This window comes from Rana temporaria, chromosome 2 (assembly GCF_905171775.1).
Source record: "Rana temporaria chromosome 2, aRanTem1.1, whole genome shotgun sequence".
Classification (NCBI taxonomy): domain Eukaryota; kingdom Metazoa; phylum Chordata; class Amphibia; order Anura; family Ranidae; genus Rana; species Rana temporaria.
The window spans coordinates 209,148,032-209,172,529 of record NC_053490.1 but is presented as its reverse complement, the minus strand read 5'-3'; the positions used below and the strand labels follow the sequence as shown (position 1 = coordinate 209,172,529).

Below are 24,498 nucleotides of genomic sequence, written 5' to 3'. Positions count from 1 at the left end.
AGTGTAGTTCTCCTATTCTAATCCCATGACAATTGGGACATAGACTCAAAGTGAATAACTTATGAGTGCCCTTATCGGGAATGAATTGTACATACATCCCAATAGGCACCAGCATTATGAAAGTATAATTCGAGAAAGCACTTAATAGTTGGAAATCAGCTTACAGACAAGCCTTAAATCTGTCACTGTAGGAGGTTGATTAGAGATTTTCCTGCCAGAATCAGACAGCAGCAAACAAAATGTTTCTCTGTTATTCAGATCTTAATATATTATTGAGTTTAAGCAGTGGCTTCCGGTCTGTAATGCCAAGGTTTAACGTGCATATATTATGCCTTCCCTGGTTCCTCTCCCATACTAAATTACATGTTTTTTTTTTTTTTAACAAAGGTTTTCATTAACATACAGTATTGTAGACCCAGTGATGTGCTTCTCTATGCAATGCTGCAGAACATGGGTAGCGGGAGAAGTCAGCCCCACATTTGGGGCCAAGCTTTAATGATGGAAAGTGTTAAAATCCCATTAAAGACAGTAGCGGGACAGTTAGGCTGGAGAGCAAAAAGCTAGATAATGCTGGAAGACCTCCAGGCAGGAAAGGAGGAGGGCTCTGACATGCGGTAGCTTCTAATTCACACTGAACAACTCAGTGTGCAGTGAAATCAAGTATTTCCCGTACAGGAGGGGAACTTTTTACAGTTGTGCAATACTGTAAGGCAAGACCAGGGTTCAGCATTAACATATTGCCAGCGGAGGTATTGGTTCTAGTGTGAGGGATAGGGGAACCATGTAGACAAAGGACTGAACAGGGGTCAGAGAGACAAAGTATTGCTTGAAGTGTCACCTATCTGAATCTGGCCACACATAATATGCCTTTGTAGATTGAAACTCCTGGATGTGTTCAGTTCTGAAGAAACGTTAACAGAGACTTCACTTCATTAGCATGATGTATTACAGCACTGGTGACAGAGGGAAGTATTCACTTTCAAGATTACAGGCACGTGGTTGTTAGGCAATTTCAGAATGGCATTACGGTCACACTTTAAAGTGGAGTTCCACCCATTTTTTTATTTTTGTCTGCATGCCCTAATCTCATAGTGTTCAGAATAGACAATTTTTATTTATTTTGTTGCTTGTAAATACCTTTATTTTGTAGTCCTTCATTACTTCCTCCTCCTTATTAGCCTAGGCTATTAAGTCACAAGGCTATTCACAAGGGTTTCTGGGATAGGCATCATGTATCCCAGTAGTCCTTGCAAATAAACCTGACTGAAATCTATTACATCGCTTGTGCAGCACTTTTTCTACAGTGAATAAACTCTCCATCATGTTATCCTATGTGTCCATGCACACATAGGCTGTTAGCAGTTTTGGGCAGTGGCGTTTTTGAGCAGTAAAAAAACAAAACAAAGCTAGTGGGTTCTGAGAAACGTTTTTCAGCTGTAAAAACGCTCTAACGCTGATAAATGTCGATAAACGTTCAAAAACTTCACTCACCAGCGTTTAACATTTTTGATCCATTGGAAAAAAAAAATCTTTAACAAAAAAACGCTAACGCAAACAAAACGCTAAAAACCTCTAATAAACGCTAAAAAATGCTATTGAAAAAAGCTGAAGAACTCACTGCAAAGCTACTGGCATTTTTACAAAAGTACAACGTTACTTTAACATCCAGTGTGCATGAGGACTAAGGATTGCTGCCCTTTGTTTACATTTTATCATTTCAGTCATGCTTTATTTACTTTCAACACTTCGACTATGAGAGCTGAGGCTCTCATATACAGAAGCCGTACGGTTTTATCCGCCTCTACTTTCCCCTAGTCCATTACAGAATGCCTTTTATTTTGCAAATGGTGTGAATGAAATGACCCTCAGTAGTACTAAATGGAAGGGTCACAAATGCTGGATTCTCATTAAAAGTTCACTAACCAATTTAACAGACACTCGGGTACTTGTGCATGCCTCCAGATACCCTGAAATCTTCTTGTTGAAGTATGCATAACAGAACAGATTGGGAAGGGGAACCAAAATACTCACAAGGTTGCATACAAAGTGTTCAGTCACCTCTGGATGCTTCAGTCATCTTTTGGTTTATGAGACTTAAGGCTAGTTAAAGCAAAATTGTGTAGAATGGCTAAGACCAATCATTTTTCCAGAATGGCTGTCTCTACTAGACAGTCCATTACATCATCAAGCCATCAAAACTTTTTTTTTTCTCTTACCCAAGTTTTGGTTTCAATTCCCAAATGTAACATAATGGTGACAAGGGCACAAGCGACTATAGGTGTTCCCCAAGTGAACAAATCAATATCAGAGTCGTAGAAAGTCTGCAAAATAAAAAAAGGATATATATCAATGGAGCAACCACAAGCCTGTAACAAAAAAAAGTTTTATAACTTAAAATGTAGACAACTTACGAAATATGGGATGAAAAAGCATATAAGACTTTGGTAGAAAGCATCAATCATGTTGCGCCAAAACATATGTGGCTTGTACTCCTATGCAGAAAGATACACAACCAGTTTAGCACTTCAAGAATATGAACAAAACGGTTAATCCTAGCTCTGATATCATGTTAGAATTTTCTATATGCAATAAGTTATGCCACAAATATTTGTATGCAAGCCTAACTACCAAGGCATAGACATAAAATTTTAAAAGGGAACAGATCAGAAATGACTTAATATGACATCAAAATCCTATATAAACTGACAGATTCTGCACAACTGGAGAGGACATGACTGCAAGATGAAGTTGATTATGTAGATGAATAAACATTTGACATGCAAATGTCTGTTCAAGCACAGACACTTATAAGTATAGACTGTATGCAAGGGAAGAGAAGCTCTGGTCCTATCATTCGCACATATGCTTTATGTGCAAGGATGCAACAAATGCAAAAGGAAAAATATGAACTTAAAAAAATTAAGACTACAAAAAATTAACAGAAGGTCTAAAGTTTTTTTGTGGATAATTGATGCTGCATCACAGTAAAATAATATAGGTGAGCCACATAGTTACCTCCATACTTGGGCCACTCCTATAGAGCTCAGGAACAGCAATCAACATATCAGCAGGAAGGTCCTTGTCAAAAATCCCAGTAACAAGTTGTGGAATTGATGAAAATAGCAAGTTAAAAAAGATCAAATACCACTGGTCAATCATGGCTGATCCAGAGAAGCCACAAAAAAACTGGTACCAAAAGAGAAGAGCCACAAACATCTAGAAATAAAAGGAACATCAGATTTTAAAAACAAAGTAAAAAAAAAACACTCATTACTACAACTAGAGCAGGTTAGAAATTGTGCATGTTAGTTCTTATATGAATGTGAAAAAGAGACTAAATTGTAAACTGGGCCATGTGAAGGATTTCATGTACTAAAGCTTACTACACAGTGTGAGAACACCATTAATAAACAACTCAAAATTATTGTCTACATTTACACAGGGTAGTAATGCTCTAATGGACATTCAACAGTAGTAAACCTATGAGTACCTTTACATAGAAGCACAAGACAGCTACAGTATATATTGGAATGATGGTTACACATTAAGACAAGGCTCACACCCAAAACAATTCATACTGTCCAATTAGGCAATTCTTTTTAATCTCAGAATTTGATAACCAAGGAAATTAACTGAAATTCACACAAAAAACAAAAAAGTTTTCTACTCTGTAATTTACAATTACAAAACATGTTGCATTGAGCATGAAATCCACCCATATCAAAATTACTTTTATTTAAAACTCTACAATAAAAAAAATATTCTTTTCCTTTAGGTCAGTGGTTCTCAACCTGGGGGTCGGGACCCCCTCGGGGGTCAAATGATAATTTGCCAGGGGTCACCGAATCCTGGCCTATTCCTGAAGCCCGCACCACTCTCCCAGCACGGCTGTCCCTGGAGCCTGTGGCCGCCCAGCTGGGCTGTTTCTGGAGCCCGCGGCCGCCCACTCAGCCTCTTTGCAGGCGCCCATTCAATTCACAGCATGGCTGGGGGCAGAGACTAGCGGTGAGCTGACTGGTGAGGAATGTGAAGTGGGAGGGGCTGGAGGAGACCCCCATCTCCTGATTTCGGCATAGGTGTCACTGCTGCGAGACACCACAAAGTCAAAGACACAGTGAAGCCGGAGACACAGTGAGTGCAATTATAGTTGCCATTAAAGGGAGCGCTAAATGTCTGTGGTTTAGGCGCAAATTACTTGTCATGCCTTGGGTGCCGACAACCCACGCTACAAAAATTATTTTACTGTTAGGGGTCCCCACAACTTGGGAAATTTTATCAAGGGGTCACGGCCCTAGAGGGTTGAGAACCACTGCTTTAGGTGTAAAGAATAATTTCCCCAATCATCTTCCAAGACATCATAGGTTGGTTGGTCCCTCCCTTCAAAAGATACACAAACAAGTAAAAAACCCCTCTCCATCCCTCAGTTTAGACCGATTTTCTCCTCAGGACCAGCACATTATTTTTTCTTGACTGGGCAGTCGCTGGGTCAGCAACTCCCTGTTGATGCAGATCTGGTGGCATTTTCCGCCTTGTCAGAGGGGAGCAACTCCAAGAGGTGGCATCTGTTGTGATTTATTTTAGACACCTGAGCTCAACATTTGCCCTCTGTCAGATTCAGTGGGCTCATACACCAATTCAATTTGTAGCAGACTTCTGGAGAGGAACAAATCAAATCCTTTTTTAATCCCAGTATGACAAAAGGAAGGTCACCGCTTAAATCGGCCCCAGGGCCAGTTCGGCCCTGCTCCTGGCTCTCCCTGGCGATTCCAGGGGGGGGGGCAAACGACACCCCTTGCCCTATGGAGCGGATGCCCATGCTTGCCTTTTACTTTGGAATCTACCAAAAAAGACACAAAGCAATACCAGGAGCAGCGTTAGGGGGGGAGGCTGTCCTAGTTTTACCAACATTGGGTTGAAACGACAGCCCATGCATATTACAACATTACCCTGTATGTAAAGACAGTTGCCCTAAAGGGTTACATAAAAATCTTTGTTAATGGGAAGATATTCTCACATTGGAAAACCAAATCCAAAGAATTTTACTCCCATTAGTTTTTTTGGTCCAGAAACTGAAAATGTCAAAGTAATTGAACAAGCTCCTGGAGTATAAAAAACAAAAGTGTGAAAAATAATACACTGTGCACAAAAACCTCCTAAAACGAAGTGTTTGTCAACTTGAATTTACAGGATGCATACTTCTTAATCGTGCCTATGGTTTGCAGTAATGAGATTTCTGCACCTTACCATTTGGTCTATAGGTGGCCCTGACACGTTTTACGAAGACAAAAGAAAACACACAGTATCTCACCTTCAGCTACAGTAAAAGGAATTGCTTACTAGGATGATAGCCTCTTCTACCCATCACTAGAAAATAAGGTGGAGATTGCCTAGAAAGGGTCCTCCCTCATAGTGAAGAATCTTAGATGGTTGGTCAAAAAGGAACTCTTCATGGATTCCAGTTGAGAAAAAAAAAAAAAGTTTTCTTGGGTTACCAAAACAACTCAGAAGTCCAAAATATTTTCTACCAGATGAAAAGATTTCCCCAAATCCTGATGGTAATCCAACAAATTGTTTCCGCGTCAGGAGCAACCCCAAGACAATATGAAGCTCTTGGGTCTGATGGCTACCACAATACCAGCATTAACTTGGGCCCAGCTGCACTCGAGACCCCTACAGACATTCCTTTTGTCATACTGGGATTAAAAAAGGATTTGATTTGTTCCTCTCCAGAAGTCTGCTACAAATTGAATTGGTGTATGAGCCCACTGAACCCGACAGAGGGCAAATGTTGAGCTCAGGTGTCTAAAATAAATCACAACAGATGCCACCTCTTGGAGATGCCCGATGTGCTTTAGCTCAGAATTGAATTAAGACCTCTTCCAAGCTGAGAGAACTGACAGCTGTAAAAGAGCATTGCTATCCTTTCAGGCAGGGATCAAGAATAATGAAGTACAGGTATGGTGGGGCATATCTAAAATGGCTCAGGATATTCTATTCAAAGCAGAGGAAAATATTGTCTGTTTTAGCAGTCCACATAAGAGGAACATCAAATCTTGTATAGGACTTTCTCAGTTAAACAGCAACCCACCATACCAACTAGAGGTCGACCGATATGGGTTTTTCTCTGGCCGATGCCGATATTTGGAAATCGGGGCGGCCGATATGTGCTGCCGTTTTTTTAGGCCGATTTGTTTTTCCTTCATCTCAAAAAACCTGGAGAGGGGATAATTGTTTAGGGTGGAGAGGTGGGGTGCAGCCTGTCAGTGCCACATCAGTGCCCACTAGTTCAGCTCGCCAGTGCAGCCTATCAGCGTCCATCAGTTCCACCCCATCAGTGCCCACCAGTGCATCACCCCCATCAGTGCCCACCAGTGCATCACCCCATCAGTGCCCACCAGTGCATCACCCCATCAGTGCCCACCAGTGCATCACCCCATCAGTGCCCACCAGTGCATCACCCCATCAGTGCCCACCAGTGCATCACCCCATCAGTGCCCACCAGTGCATCACCCCATCAGTGCCCACCAGTGCATCACCCCATCAGTGCCCACCAGTGCATCACCCCATCAGTGCCCACCAGTGCATCACCCCACCAGTGCATCACCACATCAGCGCCCACCAGTGCATCACCACATCAGCGCCCACCAGTGCATCACCACATCAGCGCCCACCAGTGCATCACCACATCAGCGCCCACCAGTGCATCACCACATCAGTGCCAACCAGTGCATCACCACATCAGCGCCAACCAGTGCATCACCACATCAGTGCCCACCAGTACAGCCCAATGTCATTCACTGCCACCTCATCAATGCCCACCAGCGGAGCGCTCCAGGCTCCATTCCATCTCCTAGCCTAGCACAAGAAAGATCCATTCGTCCCTGGCCCTGACGTGCTGCCCCGCCTCTGCCTACAATCCCCAGAATGCAGAGCGGGCCGGTAACAGCCAATCGGCGGCCGTCGTTGCCGACATCCTCCAAAAAAACGTCCCCTGACGTGCTGCGTGCCCTGCCTCTACCTAAAAACCCCATAATGCAGTGCGGGCCAGTAACTGCCGCCGCTGCCGACTTCCTACACTTAAAAAATAAAAAAATCAGCAGATAGCAGCTGTGATGGCAGCGAGCGGGCAGGCAGTAGAATTCCACCCAGCACACCCCTACCTCAGATCCCAGACAATCAGCCTATTTTACATAATAATCGTCCAATGCCGATATCTTTAAAATAGGCTAAATATCGGCCGATATATCGGTCGACCTCTAATACCAACTTGGACTGAACCATAAGTATTTCTGAAGTTGGGTGTGTCTGCATTAGATCTATTCATTGTCTAAAATGTATGAAGATGCCTCCTTCATATCTTGTTTAGTAGCCCTAAAAGGTGCTTGTAGGCTTCCAAAAGCACAGCACCAGATAGTTAAAGAAAACTATATTTGTATATAAAGACGAAGAATCATAAGTACCTCCTTCACTAGAAGAACACATTTTACCAGATCTTCGGTAACATCCTGGTCATAAAAAGTGAGAATGTCAGTAAAAAAAATCCCCAAAGTGGCTACGTGGCCTAGTGAGGATACCTTCAAACACTATATAGAAAAGACCCTTCACAACAAGGCCTAATACTTCGAAAGAAAAGATTTTCTGGCAGTGGTCCCCCCCTGGGTAGGCTTTTTTTTATTACTTTGTTTCCCTCTCATGCTACTGCCCTGGAAGATTACTGGGGATAACCACAGTTAATCTTACGGTAACGGTATTTCTAGGACAGCAAAGCTGACTTTGTACCATTTAATAAGTTGGCCAGTTAATATTTTGTCAGTCTAGTGTAGATCGCTCACTGGAGCGCCGAGCTGTGGAGGGATGGGGAGAGGTAATTTCAGCAGCTCACCGAGAGGCTGAGGCACCTGGCAGATCAAGACTCCCAGAGTCGGTATGACGCGGTGCCTGGACTGATCTGTGTGACGTCAGCAGAGAGCGGATTTCAGACCGCTCTCTGCTGAAAACGGTTCACAAGAGTGCAAAACAAATTGCACTCCCGTCACCCATAGGAGAAGCCTAGCCAAACAAGCTCAGGCTGAACTCCTTTAATGCTATGTCACCGAGATATCAAACTGTAAACTACGATTCTGCAATGATGTAGACATCATTCACATGGGGCATACCTATTTTCATACACCTGTAAAAATAGACCATTCAGGTCTATTGGAATGCAGTAGCTGCATGACAGGTCCAAATTTGACAGCCATGCAGGTCCCTGTGTAAGCATAGATATGTCCATGTGAATGAGGCCTTACCTGTATGGACATATACGGCAATAAAAACCTTTACGACGTACATACACAAGGCTTTATGAAAGAAAAAACAAATAAAACACACAACTTCTCCTAAAGTCGCTGGTTAGAAAAAGAATAAAACTGTTAAGAGTAAAGTAACTGTACAGAAGTTCACCATTATTTTTACTCACAGCATTCTTGTAGAAGAAATATAACACCATATTGGCCAGTCGAGAATAGCACCATCTACCATGAACGAGCAGTAGCTTTTCCAAGTATCGAAATCTAGGAATGGCAAAGTCACTGGCCATTACTGCCTGTAAAAAAATAAATAAAAAATATTTAAACATAAAAAAGTATACATAGAATAGAAGACAACCCCCGCAAATTACTGAACTATACTGCAGCCTTTTTGAACCAGGGGGCCGTCAGGTGTGCTTTGGCAAAAGGCCTAAAAATTGCCCAAAGCGGCGCACTACAATTTTTGCAGTATACATTATAGGATTATAAAAGACTTGGGATACCTTTGGGTGGCCAAGAAGAGCAGGAATGCTGTGCTGTAATGAACAGCGGGGTGGCCAAAAAGTCAGTCCCCCAGTACAATCCCCAGGTTAGTCTGTCCCCCAATATAATCCCCCCAGGTCAGTCTGTCGCCCAGTACATCCCCTCAAGGCAGTCCATTTCCCAGTATTATCCCCACAGGATAGTCTGTATCCCCATACATTTCCCCCAGGTCAGTCTGTCTCCCAGTATAATCCTTCCCAGGTCAGTCTGTCCCCAATACACCCCCCCAGGTCAGCTAATGCCAACAGAGGTTGGTGTGAAAGGGGCAGGAAGGACTCTGTACAACAGACCAGGACCACTAATCAGAGAGCTCAGTATTTTTTTTAGAGGCGCACGCACACACACACACACTTCCAAGTGTACCGACTCCTCTCCAGGAGGAGTGCATGGGGGTGATGACATGGGTTCTGCATCCAGGAGACCCCTTGATAACATGACTGCAGGGGGTGAGCAGAATGGAATCCCCCCTCTAGGTAAGGAAGGCTCGCAGCTAGGACTACAGGTGGGGTGATCAAGGGGGACTCATCCAGGAATTCCTCTCCCTCTCCCCTCCAGATAAAGACCCCCAGCTAGGAGGACTGCAGGGGGTGATAAGAGGGGACCCCTATCAGGAATACAGGCACTCCCTTCCCCCTCCAGTAAAAGGGGACCCCCAGCTAGGACTGCAGGAGGAGATAAGGAGACCCCCATCAAGAAAACCATAAAATAGTCCCAGCAGCGTAATCCTTGTGCTGCGGTCCCTGGCGATTTCAAAGCCCCAGCAGAGGGGCATAGAAGAGGGGGCTGGAATGATTGATGATTTTCGGGCAGAAGAGTTAGGGCTCTTTCACACGTCCGTTCAGTTTTTCAGATCAGTTTTTTTTTCCATCAGTTGATCCGTTTTTGCATCCGTTTTTTTTTTTTTTTTTTTTTGGGGGGGCTTTTTACATAGAAAAACGGATGTTAGCGGAACGGATGATAAACGGATCGTCCGTTTTTCGTCTGTTCCGTTTTTTTAGACGGAAGAAAAATAGGGTTTTCTTCTGTCCAAAAAAAACGGAACTGAACGCAGACGGATGCTAACGGACGTTAGCGGATGCTCATCCGCTAACGGACGCTAGCCCATAGGGAAGCATTGCGGTCCGTTAACAGACGTCCAAAAAACGAACAAACGGAACGGACGTGTGAAAGAGCCCTAATGCTTGTGCTGCAGTTCCCAGGAATTACATGCACTGGCAGATTGGTGTAGAAGAGGAATATATTGGAACTTCTCCAGACCGCTGGTACCCTAGTTCTGTTCCTTCCCGGCCCCCAGAGCTGAGCAGATGGAGCCAAGAGCCAGTCTGGTGTGAACAATGTGTGCGGGTTTCAGGCAGACTGAAACCCAGACACATGATTTAAAACCCAGACTGTCTAGAATAGATGAACACCAGACAGGTGACAACCCTACTCCCCAGTCAGCAATGGGGTCACCTTAGAGTGAGGGATAGAGAAATGAGGAAAAAAAATAACACCAATACTAGTCGGTACCAGTGTGCAAAGGTGTATTTGCTTTGAAAGAATAAATCACTTGGGTGTCCTACGGGTGTATGTGAATGTTGCTTCAATATCTAAAACCATTTATTTTTTACATTTTAGAAAGGGATGCCTCAAGATTGTGCAGAGTTTTAAAGGGTGCCTTGAAAAAAGGTTGAGAAACACTGATCTGGACTAAAAATTTAGAGCGCGAGGGAAAAGGGGGTTGCAGCACAAACTTGGTCCATCAGGTTGGCAACAGTTTCAAGCCAAAAAATAGCTCTTCATCAAGCCAAAATAGAAACATACAAAAAATATAGTGTCAACTCTTGCTCAAAAGGCAAATCGATATAGAGGAGATATATATATATATATATATATATATATATATATATATATATATATATATATACACATACACACACATATATACACACACACACACACATTATACATATACACACACACACACACACACACATTATACATATACACACACACACACACACACACACACACATTATACATATACACACACACACACACACACACACACACCAGGTAGAGTATTGAGCACCTCACCATTTTCTAGGTAAATATATTTCTAAAGATGCCTATTGACATGAAATTTTCACGTCGGTAACAACTCATGCAATCCATACATACAAAGAAACCAAAACAAATAAGTTCAGAATCAAGTTTTTGTAATAAAATGGAATGGCACATGAATATTGAACATATGAAGAAAGGGGTGAAAAAAGGCAAAGAAAGCCAAGACACCAGCTGAAATCTTATCAGTAATTAGAAAGCAATCCTGCCCCTTGTCACTGCAAATGAAATATCGGCTAGTTCAGTCTCAACTGATGGCCTATGAAAATGTGTCTCATTACCAAGGTGTCATGCAAGAAAACAAAGAGCTCTTTCAAGACCTTCGTAAAAAACACTGATAACATAGATTAGGGCACTTTTACACTGGGGCGGGCGTTAGCGGTAAAACGCTGCTGATTTCAATGGGCAGGGGTGCTTTAGGTGATGCTGCTTTATTTAGCGTCCTGCCAGCATACTGCTTCACACTGGAATGAGACGAGAGGCGCTTTACAGGCACTATTGTTAGCGCCATAGTGCCTGTAAAACGCATCAGTGTGAAAGTAGCCCAACAGAAGGATTTCTTTCTGAATACTCTAGTGAGCCCTGTTGGGGCCATAATCCGGAAGTGGAAAGAACATAATTTCACCACAAACCAGCCACGACGAGGTGCTCCTGTCACAGGAGTGGAAAGAATTATCAGAAGAGTTATCCAATGTCATCGAAGAAAAGGAAGAATAGAAAAATGTACCAAGCCCAAAATTTGTCTTTAGACAAGGAAAATGCTAAGGAAATGGCACAGCTCTGCACACAGACAGCACTTTGCTGCTAATCAGATGCATCACAATTGGAACCCAGCACTTAAAGGGCTTGTTCAGGCTACCCTTGCAACATCCAGTTTGGTCTTGGTACAGCACTCCAAAGTAGCAGTGTAGCAGGAATCTTGAAGAAAATAAATAAAGGAGGAGTAAAAAAGCGAGCGATAGGTTAGGCTTTTATTAATACTAAAGCAAAAACACCTGGCTTCCCTAGGACACTAGCAGAGTCATACTGAACACAGAAGGGGGTTATACTGAGGTGGTGTACAACTTTTTCTGTTTTCCATTGTTCAATCCTCCCTCTAGGCAGCAGAATAACCCAACAGTATTATAAAAAAACACACACACACACACACACACACTTTGCGTTCCTCAGTAGACCAGGAAAAAAAAAAAAAAAAGGGATCTCTTGCCAGTCTGATTATATCATACGCTATGCTCACTAAAAAGGGTCTTTAATGTTTCACTTCTCTGAGGAGGAATTAAGGAAAAAAAAGTGCTTGCAATTTACGCACATTTTGCATTTAGTGTCACCATGGAAGACTAAATTGATCATGTTAAAGGTAATAAATAAACCGATAGCAGCCAATTTATGGGCTAAAAGAAAACGGGCATTAACCGCTTCTGGACCAGGCGCAGTTATTCTGCGGCAGGTTGGCTCCCATGCGCGAGCCGACATAGCTGTACGTCGGCTCTTTATTGCAGTCCCAAAAAAAAAAAAAAAAGGGTATAATAAAAACGCCAAAAATCAATTCCCCATTTTGTAGATGCTACAACTTTTGCACAAAACAATCAATATATCGCTTTTTGCGATTTTTATTAGCAAAAATATGTAGAAGAATACATATCTGCCTAAACTGAGAAAAAATTGGCTTTGTTAAAAAATAAAAACCGCAGAGGTGATCAAATGCCACCAAAAGAAAGCTCTATTTGTGGGGAAAATATGAAGGCCAATTTTGTTTGGGTACAAAGACGAACGACCGCACAATTGTCAGTTAAAGCAATGCAGTCCCGAATCGCAAAAAATGCTCTGGTCATTGAGCAGCCAATTCTTCTAGGGCTAAAGTGGTAAAATACCAGTAACACATTTTAGGATTTTGCATGTATTGAAGCACATGAAACACTGAAAGCAAGTTATCTTTATTCAATGTGTACATCTAGTTAAACTTGTATCTATTTAACGTATAACTAAACATTTGTAGTTTCCCTGCAGCTTATGAAAGATGCCAATGGTAACTGTATGGAAACTAAATACTGTTTGCTGTATTTGGCCAGGATATGTGTTTATATCTATGTGGGCACCACTAGAGGGTACTATTTAGGACAGAACATTTGCTTAGCATTGAGCTCATTAACCCATATCCTGGGATCAAACTTTGCAGAGAGCACAGAATGTATTACAAGGATATCTATGCATCAAACAGAATGCTTTCACTATCCTTTGTGGCAGCCATATCCTTATATTACTCAGATCAAAACACGTCTACAGCAGGGTGTGCTTAGAGCCAGGAGGCTGCAGGAATTTGTGGAAGCAGAACTTCTCTTTACTAAAAAATGACAGCAATACGCTGTACGGATATATTTTTTTCCCCCAAGGCTATTGGGACAAGTATACATTTTTAATGTAAGTGCTGATGTACTTTTAAGTAAAAATTACTCAAATTCAGTTTTCCTGTTTAATAATAATTAAAAAAAAAAGCCACCAGATCAGGAAGTGAGAGGAAAACTAACAGAGCTATAGCAGTAGCTATGCCTCCGATTAACCCCAAATAAAGCTCAGCTGTTCTAGTAGGTCTTTGTCATTTTCTTAGGCCCCTTTCACATGTGCGGACCATATGTCTGCATTTTCATCCATCCGTTTGCGGATGAAAACAGGACATACATTGGTCCATATGTGAGTGCGGGTGTCAGCGGGTGAACATACTCTGACACCCATAATCACCTGCCTCCGCAAAGATCCGACTTTGCGGACGGAAGAAAATCCTATTTTTTCTTCCGTCTGCGGATCAGATGAACACGGACACACGGTCCGTGTTCATCCGATCCCCCCATAGGGGAGAGCGGAGAAAAGACAGGGCGGTCCCTGCACAGTGTGCGGGGAGCGCCCTGTCAGCCGACGGCTTAGCAGGGATTTTACAGAGGATCCCCGCTGAGCTTTACGGACACACGGAGGCGGATCATTACTGATCCACCCCGTGTGAAAGGGCCCTTAGTCACATCCTACAGCAAAAGCCATGGTCTGCAGATCACTTCCAAAGCATCAGAGGGATCTCACTGTTAAAAAGGTATCAGTCAAGAGAAGGTATTAAATATAACATGGAACACAGTGAAGACCGTCATCAAGTGGTGAAAATATGGCACAAAATTGACATTACCAAAAGCTGCACGCCCCTTCAAAATTGATGAAAAGACCAGAAGAAAAATGGTCAGGGAGGCTGTCAAGAGGCCTACAGCAACATTAAAGGAGCTGCAGGAATATCTAGCAAGTACTGGCTGTGTGGTACATGTGACAACAATCTCCTGTATTCTTTATATATTTATGGGCTATGGGGTTGTTTCTATTCGTACAAAGAAAAACATCATGGCTAACTTTTGCTAAAACACATCTGAAGTCTCCCAAAAGCATGTGGAAAAATGTGTTATGGTCTGAAATCAAGGTTGAACTTTTTGGCCATAATTCCAAAGGATATGTTTGGTGCAGAAACACGTTGCACATCACCAAAAGAACACCATACCCACAGTGAAGCATGGTGGTGGCAGCTTTAGGGGCTGTCTTTCTTCAGCTGGAACAGGGGGCTTAGTCAAGGTAGAGGAAATTATGAACAGTTCCAAATACCAGTCAATATTGGCAAAAAATCTTCAGGCTTCTGCTAGAAAGCTGAACATGAAGAGGAACTTCATCTTTCAGCAGTACGACGACTCAATGCATACATCCAAATCAACAAAAGAAAGGCTTCACCAGAAGAAGATTAAAGTTTTGTAATGGCCCAGCCAGAGACCCAACCTGAATTCGACTGAAAATCTGTGGGGTGATCTGAAGAGGGCTGTGCACTGGAGATGTCCTCACAATCTGACAGATTTGGCGTGTTTTTGCAAAGAGTGGCAAATATTGCCAAGCCAAGCTGTGCCATGCTGGTAGACTCATACCCAAAAAGACTGAATGCTGTAATAAAATCAAAAGGTGCTTCAACAAAGTATTAAATTTAAGGGTGTGCACACTTATGCAACCATATTTTATTTTTACTTCCCTCTACCTAAAATTTATATTTGAAAAAAAAAAAATGAATCGTTTATTGTTTCCAAAACGAAAATGAAACCGAGAAAGTACATTACAGTACACAAATTCAGTAATTGACATACACAGGTACATGGGTGGCACAACACCAACCACAATAATGGTGCGGTGGGTAGCTACCAGGCAAGCCGTGAGTGTATAACGTGACTGTTCACTGAAGTCCCGCCTGGCGGACTTAAATTATTCTACATCAAAGCAGCTCCTGGCCTGGACATAAAACCCAGGCCCACACCACCAATACATCACTTAACATCCCTTGATGCCCTATACCTGGGCACTTGTGTGCGTGTAAGTTAAAGAAAGAAGCGTATAATAAGACCGAGAGAGAAAGAGGGAGAGAATTAGACAAAGGGAAAAGAGAAGAGGGGGGGGGGGGGGGGGGGACACCTGAGGGGCTCAGACCACACAGGAAAGTTATTGCATCTACACTAATTGTCATATGCTGTCGCTCAAGTGGCCAACATAGCCACCCCTTCATCGGAGTATATGAACATGGTCCAAAGCCGCCATGCCCGGGAGTGTTGTTCCTGTTTGTTTTGAGCCGAATGGACTAAGTCCTCCAGTCTTCTGGTCTCCTCCACCCTACGCAGCCACATCGCCACAGTCAGGAGGACAAGTGTTCTTCCATAAAAGCGGAATGCAGGCCTTGGCTGCATTCAAGAGGTGTCTCACAATCGACTTTTTGTAACTCCGAGCCGGAAGTTTAGTGGCATGAAGCAAGGTAACGGCTGGGTCGTCCGCAATTTGATGGTCTGTGAATTTTTGACTGACGATTCATTTTTTTTGTTCAACTGTGGTGTACAGTTTATAAATCACATTAAAGGGTGAAAATAGTTCTGAAAAGATTTATATTTGTCTCATATAGCCTCTTATGGTGAAGGGTTTGGTCACAAGAGAAGAAGTTCTATACCGGCATGTCTCTCCTCCAGGCTTACAAGCATGAGATTGTGGAAAAAAAAATCACGATCTCATGCCGACAGCCGCGATTGCGGCTTTGTTTACTTCCGGGTAACGGGCGTGATGTCATAATGTCGCGCCCGGGCCTCCGATGGTCATAGAGATGACTGCTGACCATCCCCTCCCGCTGCCTAAGAACGATTAAAGGGTCACTAAAGGAAAAACATTTTTTTGCTGAAATGACCGTTTACAGGGTATAGAGACATAAAAGTTAACCGATTCCTTTTAAAAATGATTAAAAAGAGATTTTTAATACAGCTTACCTGTAAAATCTTTTTCTTGGAGTACATCACGGGACACAGAGCGGCATTCATTACTATATGGGTTATATGGAGTACCTTCAGGTGTAGACACTGGCAATCTCAAACAGGAAATGCCCCTCCCTATATAACCCCCTCCCATAGGAGGAGTACCTCAGTTTTGTAGCAAGCAGTATGCCTCCCAAAATGGTCCTCAAAAAAGAGGGGTGGGAGCTCTGTGTCCCGTGATGTACTCCAAGAAAAAGATTTTACAGGTAAGCTGTATTAAAAATCTCTTTTTCTTTATCGTACATCACGGGACACAGAGCGGCATTCATTACTATATGGGATGTCCCAAAGCAATGCTTACAATGAGGGGAGGGAGAACATCTCCAAGACAAAAGGATTTAATTTAGAGATATACTCAAATCATAATAAATTCAACTTAGTTGAGAAAAATAAAATTTTTAAATTTAACTCGAACAAGAGGAGCCCCCGGAATCCGAGGGTCTCAAACTGCAGCCTGCAGCACTGCCTGCCCGAAGGCAGTATCAGTATTCCTTCTTACGTCCAACTTGTAGAATTTTGTAAACGTGTGGACAGAAGACCAGGTTGCCGCCTTGCAAACTTGAGCCATAGAGATCTGGTGGTGTGCTGCCCAGGAGGCGCCCATGGCTCTAGTAGAATGAGCCTTTAATGATACTGGAGGAGGCAACCCTTTCAAGCCGTAGGCCTGAGTGATTAATTGCTTAATCCACCTAGAAATGGTGGACTTTGCAGCTGCCTGCCCCTTCTTGGGCCCATCCGGTAGAATGAACAGCACATCTGTCTTCCGGATCTTCTTTGTAGCTTTAAGATAGGCCTTCATGGCCCTGACAATATCCAAGGTATGCAGCAACCCTTCCTTTCTGGAAGTAGGTTTAGGGAAGAAGGATGGTAATACCAAATCCTGGTTCAAATGAAAACTGGATATGACCTTCGGAAGGAAGGAAGGATGAGGGCGGAGAACGACCTTGTCCTTATGCAAAATAAGATATGGTTCCTTACAGGATAAGGCTGCCAGCTCCGAAACTCTTCTTGCGGAAACTATGGCAACCAAAAATACTAACTTCCTTGTCAGTAGAACCAAAGGAATATCAGCCAACGGCTCAAACGGTTGTTTCTGTAAACTTGACAGAACAAGATTTAAATCCCACGGACAAAGCGGGGATTTAACTGGAGGTCTAATACGTAAGACCCCTTGAAGGAAGGTCTTAACCAGCGAGTGGGTGGCCAGCGGCCGCTGAAACCACACTGACAGAGCAGAAATCTGTCCTTTGATTGTGCTTAATGCCAATCCTTTATCCACTCCTAGCTGGAGAAAACTTAATACTCTATCGATGGTAAATTTGCGAGAAAGCCATCGCTTGGACTCACACCAGCCTACATAGGCCTTCCAGACCCTGTAATAAATCACCCTAGAGACCGGTTTCCTGGCTCTGATTAGGGTAGAGATTACTTTCTGAGACAGACCTCTACCCCTGAGAATCAGGGATTCAGCTTCCAGGCCGTCAAATTTAGATGCCGTAAGGCAGGGTGGAGGATCGGACCTTGCGATAGCAGGTCTGGCCGTAGAGGAAGAGTCCAAGGGTCTCCCACTACCATCCTTAAGATTAGTGAGTACCATGCCCTTCTGGGCCATGCTGGAGCTACCAGGATGACTGGTATGTGCTCCACCCGGATCCTGCGCAGCAGGCGGGGTAGTAACTGGAGCGGGGGAAACGCATAAAGAAGTTTGAACTGATGCCAAGGGCAAACCAACGCATCGGTTCCGCAGGCCATCGGATCCCTTGAGCGGGACATGAACCTGTCTAGTTTCTTGTTGAGTCTCGATGCCATGATATCCACGTCCGGCACTCCCCATCTTTGGCAGAGTGCTTGAAAGACTAGTGGATGCAGAGACCATTCCCCCGGCCATAGAGTCTGGCGGCTTAAGAAGTCCGCCTGAAAGTTGTCCACTCCTGGAATGAATATTGCCGATATGCAGGGCACATGAGCCTCTGCCCATAGAAGAATCAAGCTCACCTCTCTCTGAGCGGCTTGACTCCTGGTTCCCCCTTGGTGATTTATGTGTGCCACGGCCGTGGCATTGTCTGATTGAATTCTCACCGGGAACCCCTGCAATTTTGACGTCCAAGCCCTGAGGGCTAGTCGAGCAGCTCTGAGCTCCAAGATGTTGATGGGCAACTGCTTCTCTGGCTTTGCCCAAGTACCTTGGCGAGTGCAACCATCCAAAATTGCTCCCCAGCCCGTCAGGCTGGCGTCTGTGGTCACTATCTTCCAAGCCACTGGGCTGAAAGACCTCCCCTTCAGTAGATTCTGAGGGTCTAACCACCAACACAGACTTTGTCGGACTCTTGATGAGAGCGGCAACGGGATATCCAAGGCCTGTGGCCTTCTGCTCCATGCTGACAGGATGGCTGCCTGTAGGATGCGAGTGTGGCTCTGGGCGTATGGTACCGCCTCGAATGTGGCCACCATCTTGCCTAGTAACCTCATACATAGGCGAATAGTCGGTTCTTTCTTGCTTAGAACCAGTAGGATTAATTCCTTGATGGCTTTTACCTTCCTCAGAGGTAGGAACACTCCTTGTTGTTCTGTGTCTAATCTCATGCCGAGATATTCCAACTGCTTTGTGGGCTGGAAAGCTGACTTTTCTCGATTTAGGACCCAGCCGAACCTCTCGAGGTATTGGACCGTGAGGGCCACTGCTCGCTCCAAGCCGGGAGACGAGTGATCTATGACTAGGAGGTCGTCCAGGTATGCTAGGATCGTGACCCCTTGGATCCTTAGTTTGGCTAGGATTGGAGCTAGGACCTTCGTGAACACCCGGGGGGCCGTAGCCAACCCGAAGGGAAGCGCCACGAATTGGAAGTGACGCGAAGCCACCATGAAGCGTAGATATCTTTGATGTGGCTGATAAATTGGAACATGAAGGTAGGCATCCTTTATGTCTATGGACGCCATGAAGTCGTCCTTCTGGAGTGTGGCAGCTGCTGACCGCACGGATTCCATCCGAAATGAGCGGATCTTTAGATATGCATTTACCATCTTTAGGTCCAAAATTGGCCTGACATCTCCATTGGATTTTGGGATGATGAATAGGTTGGAGTAGAAACCCAGCCCCTGTTCCAGGACTGGTACCTCTACTATTACTTCCTGGGAAAGTAGATGATCTAATGCCGATCTTAATGCGGCTCCCTTTTCCGGATCGTTTGGAATCCTCGACTTCTGGAAATGAGGAGGAGGAAACCTTAGGAAATCTAATTTGTAGCCTGTGGCCACGGAAGACCGTACCCACTCGTCGGGAATGCTGGCTTCCCAAATCTCTGAAAAGAGTCGCAGCCTTCCCCCCACCTTCGTGGGTGGGGGCGCCCCTTCATAAGGTTGGCTTGGGGGCTGGTTTTGCTGGTTTGCGAAACCACTGCCTTTTGCCTCTAACAGCCTGTCCTTGTGATCTGCTGTTGAAGCCGAAGTTTGCTTTTGCAGGAGGCCGTCGATACTGCTTGGCATTAGAGGGCCCCTGCCCAGGGGAATACTGTCGTTTAAACGCAGGTCCCTGAACCTTCTTCTTAGTTGGCAAGAGAGTACTCTTGCCGTTTGAAATGGTCTGAATGTATTTATCTAGGTCTTCTCCGAAGAGTCGTCCTCCATGGAAGGGGAACCCTACCAGGAGCTTCTTGCATGGGGGCTCAGCCTCCCAGCTTTTTAACCATAAGAGTCTTCTCATATGGATAAGGGATAACGATAAACGTGACGCTTGCTGGATAGAATCCTTGATTGCGTCTACCGTAAAACATATGGCCTTAGGGACATCCGAAAATTTTTCTGCCTGCTGGGCCGGAATAAGTTTAAGCATCTGCTTAAATTGATCCGATAATGCTTGAGCGACCCCAATCGCAGCCACAGCTGGCTGTACTACTGCCCCTGCAGTAGTGAAGGAGTTCTTAAGTAGTGCTTCCAAGCGCTTATCAACTGGATCCTTGAACACCTGTATGTTTTCTACAGGGCATGTTAACGATCTGTTAACACATGAGATGGCTGCGTCCACTGCAGGAGTAGCCCATCTTTTGGAAAAATTTTCTTCCATAGGATATAGGACAGAGAACCTTTTAGGTGGTAAGAAGATCTTATCTGGCTTGTTCCAATCTTGGAACAAAATTCCCTCTAATAGAGGATGGATCGGAAACACAGCATTGCTTTGAGGCGCCCTCAGTGAGCCCAAAGCTGAAACCGTCGATACCTGGAGATCTGGTACTGGCAAGTTGAATGTCCTATGGACCAAGTCCGACAATCCTTGAATCCACCAGCTCTCCCTCAGGGAGACTGCCCCAGACTCCTCTGTATCCGGGTCTTCGATCCCTGAACCTACTTGGTCCGTGTCCAAGAGGTCGTCCAATTCCCCTGAGGAAAGGACCTCCTCTTCTGAGGGTCCGCGCTCGGGCGACGGAGATCTATTCCGCTTACTGCCCCGCATAGCTGCGGATATCATTTTTCCCATGCTTTTCTGCATCTCTTTTAAAGAGGTGAGTAATACCTCGTCCATGACCATCTTAGGGTTGGACTGACCCGCGTCAGCTCCAGCCCCAGATCCCGATGGCCCCAAGGCTCCCTGTAGGGAAAACAGCGGCATACCATGGTACAATACCGAGGTACACCTGCTACCTATTGGTATTTGGAACTATAAAAGTTAATTGTCCAAACACCTGTTTGGGGGATAAAAAAATGCTTCCTCTCCCCTAGATGACTTTTTTTTTTTTTTTTTTTCGTTTTTGTTTCAAATCCAGGAAAGAAAAAACATTCTGTCCCCCTGAGTAGTATTGCAAAGAAAAACTATGAGATGGAAAAGAAACAGCCTATTTCTAGGCTTGACAAAACAGTCCTCTGAAGACTGCAATATCCTTTCTGGCCACTGTGTGTCCTCGGCGCCCCGTGCTGCCGCTCTGGTCTTTCTCCTCAGTTCCAAAGTATTGATGGAACAAACAAGGAAGGGCCGCCCCTTCCTTTAAGCCACTGACCCGCCCTTCCCCCCCAGCAACCTCAAACAGGAAATGCCCCTCCCGACAGGGGGAGGGGGGGGGGGGATTTTGGGAGGAAGGGACCTCTCTGTTCCAGCAAACTGCAGCCTGCAGCCTGGAACCATGAGGAGGTCAGCGTTTTGCCTGCTTGCAGGCTCTGAGGAGGAAGACTGAATGGAGCATCGCCTGGAGGCCTGCAGGTAAGCAAAGCTCTCTGACACACACATATATTTTTATATAACACAGGCCCCACTCAATGCTTTTCCAACACTACAAGGGAGGTCACATCTTATGGGGAATAATACATAGAGAGCCATCCTATCTTTATGATATGTGACTAGTTTGCCAGATGCAGTGCATAACTTTAGGCATGTCCCCTGTGACCCCCCAGAAAAAAACCTGCTAAGAACCAAGTTCCGCAAGTTTTCCCCTCACTTACCTGCTCCATGCCGCAGGACTTTGCCAAGCAAGAGGCCCAATCTTCCCCCATCTCCGTGGGGATGTCTAGACCTTCAGGCCCTGGGTTCCTATGAAGGATCCACTGTCCTGGGCCCATATAGCACCCTGGCAACAGAAAACTTTAGGTACCCAAAGGTTTCTAAGTTCTGGGCCCAGGGTCCAGCTCTCTAAAAAGAAAAGCATTATGGGCTATACCCCAAGGGTTTGGGGTCCGGTTACTGACCACTTTAGCGCTGAGGCTTTTTTGGACAGAACCGGTAGCTCACCTAATCCCAAGGATGCGGAGGCAAGCTAAACCATGACTAACACCTAAGACACTGGCGTAAAAACTGAGGTACTCCTCCTATGGGAGGGGGTTATATAGGGAGGGGCATTTCCTGTTTGAGATTGCCAGTGTCTACACCTGAAGGTACTCCATATAACCCATATAGTAATGAATGCCGCTCTGTGTCCCGTGATGTACGATAAAGAAAAATAGATTAAATTCAATCATATAATGTGCCTCTAGTTTCACTTTCGGTTTTAAACTGGTTTCATGTTTCTGTGAAGTAAAGTAAAGAGACCCACAGAACAAAAACAAACAAATCCAGGGCAGTGTTTTGTTTTTAAAATGAATCCGATTGGTTCTGAGGAGTTTTAGACACACAGTAATGACAGCTTAGACCACCGTGAAAAGCTCCCAGTACCATGGTTATAAGGAGCCAGACAAGCAGTAAGTGTGGAGATCACAGCAGAATTACAGCTACTTCAAAGCAAAAACAAATAATAAGGACATGAAACCAGTACTGCAGTAAGGTAAAGGAAGCTATTTAGCTAAAAAATGTTTTGCCTTTAGTGATCCTTTAAGCGGCAGAACTGCCGCTTTGATCGTTCGTGTCATGGACAGAATCGGCGGCTGAAGACGGTGATATCTAAATGATGCCTGTAGCTGCAGGCATCATTCAGTTATCACCGCACAAAGTCGAAATCCACTTCAATACAGGGCACGTCCCCCCTTCCTGCCCAAGCCAATTTTCAGCTTTGTCGCTTTTTTAAAGGACAATTGCGTGGTCATGCAACACTGTACCCTAGTACGCAAGTACTTCCTGGATCTCGTCTGACACGATCTCCTCCCCTAAATTAGAATTTAAAAAAGTTGCAAAGGCAATGCATCTACTCTGGACAGGGAAACACAAACTGAACTGTGTGACTGGGGAACCACTTTTTAAATCCTAATTTGGCAACGTCTTGCCTGTCCTGCAGAGGATCTCCATATCTCAGAGGCTGTCCTGGAAGATGACTGGGAAAAGTGCACTACTGTGACCCAGAACAGTAGTATAGACAAAAAAAACCAAAAACTTGGCTGTAAATGTTGTTACATTTTTTTAAAAAGGACAAGCCTTTAATCTGCTCATAACCGCTACAAAAAATACACTGTAGCAACATTGGTACAACAAAAGGAAGAAAATTAAAAGTGTTACACTCGCACAAAAAAACATTGTCTGACCCACTGTGTCACCGAATGGCATCAGACTGTAAAATTCACAGCTGGATGCTAGTAAGGGCCCCTTTCACATGAACTGACTTGTTTCCGTTTACATTATAAATTTGGGAGGCAAGTCCAAACTGCAATTTTCTCTGAATGGTACATCATGGGCTATATCACACAAATGCCATTTTCGGGGAGAAATATACAACTCTTTGGATGAAGTTCTGTTTATTTAGTGCTAAAGACATATTAAAGACCATTTCAAGTTGGAGCTTACCAAGTTAAGATGTGGCTGTGATGGCTTTATACCATATGAATAACAAAATCATATTTACACTTTTTATTTTAAATCAAGAAAGCGATTATAGCAGTAGAAAGCCTTCAAACTGTAAGCAAAAGGCAAAAAAATAAAAAAATCTTGCATTCAGTAATGCAGACCATAAAATTTCACAAACCTTAAAAAAGGAGAAGTAGGATCAAAGCTCATTTGGCCCTACTTCTCCTGTGGGTCACAGAAGTGCACTTCATTCTGCACTCCTGTGACCTGTATTCAGTCATCAGCGGGCTACCGATAGTTCGAAGTCGGCTGACGCCACTCAACCGGTCCAGGCTGGGGAAAGATCCCAAGTTCAATGATGTTGGGATGCATCCAGAAGCCTGGACTGGAAGTTGGCTCGGCCTCCAAGTGCAGTGCTGAAAGCCTGAGCTAGTCGATCTTGCACCCTCCACAGACAAGCACTCCAGTGAGCGCTGGAGGACTAGAGAACAGAACGATGATCGACGGTCACTGCTCTGCCCTCAGAGGATATGAGAACTGAGCGATCAGCAGTCTTTGATCGCTCAGTTTAGTCTAGCGGCAGCAGGGACAGATGTAGCATCGGTCTGATGCTGGATCTGTCCACTGCTGCATCTAGACCGAGAATGAAGCAATCTAGGCGAGCATAAAATTATTTGGTTTCCCATACTTCTTTTAACATTTAAGAAAAGGCAACCAAAAAGCATAACATACCTGCATTCCTTCCTGCCCAGAAATTCCAACACCAACATCTGCCACCTGAATCATGCTAACATCATTGGTCCCATCACCTGTAAAATCACAATTAAAAAAAAAGCGTTATTAAACCAAAAACATGTAGTATATTGCAGCTTACCAGTCATTAGATGTGGTGGCTGTATTAGGCTGGCTATAGACAGATCAAAATGTGTCCATTTCAGCAGGAACCAGGCCAAACTTTGATCTGTCTGTGGGCAGGCTGGTTGCACTGAAGTCTATCCAATCGATTGACTTCAGTACA

At 44.3% G+C, this 24,498-nt stretch overlaps 1 protein-coding gene across 1 annotated transcript in view; it reads right to left on the bottom strand.

The window, feature by feature from the left end:
* The window catches only part of ATP10A (ATPase phospholipid transporting 10A (putative)), a 181,637-nt gene that overhangs the window by 9,262 nt on the left and 147,877 nt on the right, over positions 1–24,498 (bottom strand). The window contains exons 15-19 of the mRNA XM_040336320.1: positions 24,213–24,289; positions 8,459–8,584; positions 3,016–3,216; positions 2,412–2,492; positions 2,217–2,321 (exon numbers count right to left, since the gene is read on the bottom strand). Coding sequence (XP_040192254.1) covers positions 2,217–2,321; positions 2,412–2,492; positions 3,016–3,216; positions 8,459–8,584; positions 24,213–24,289 — 590 coding nt within the window. The remainder of the gene's footprint in view (positions 1–2,216; positions 2,322–2,411; positions 2,493–3,015; positions 3,217–8,458; positions 8,585–24,212; positions 24,290–24,498) is intronic.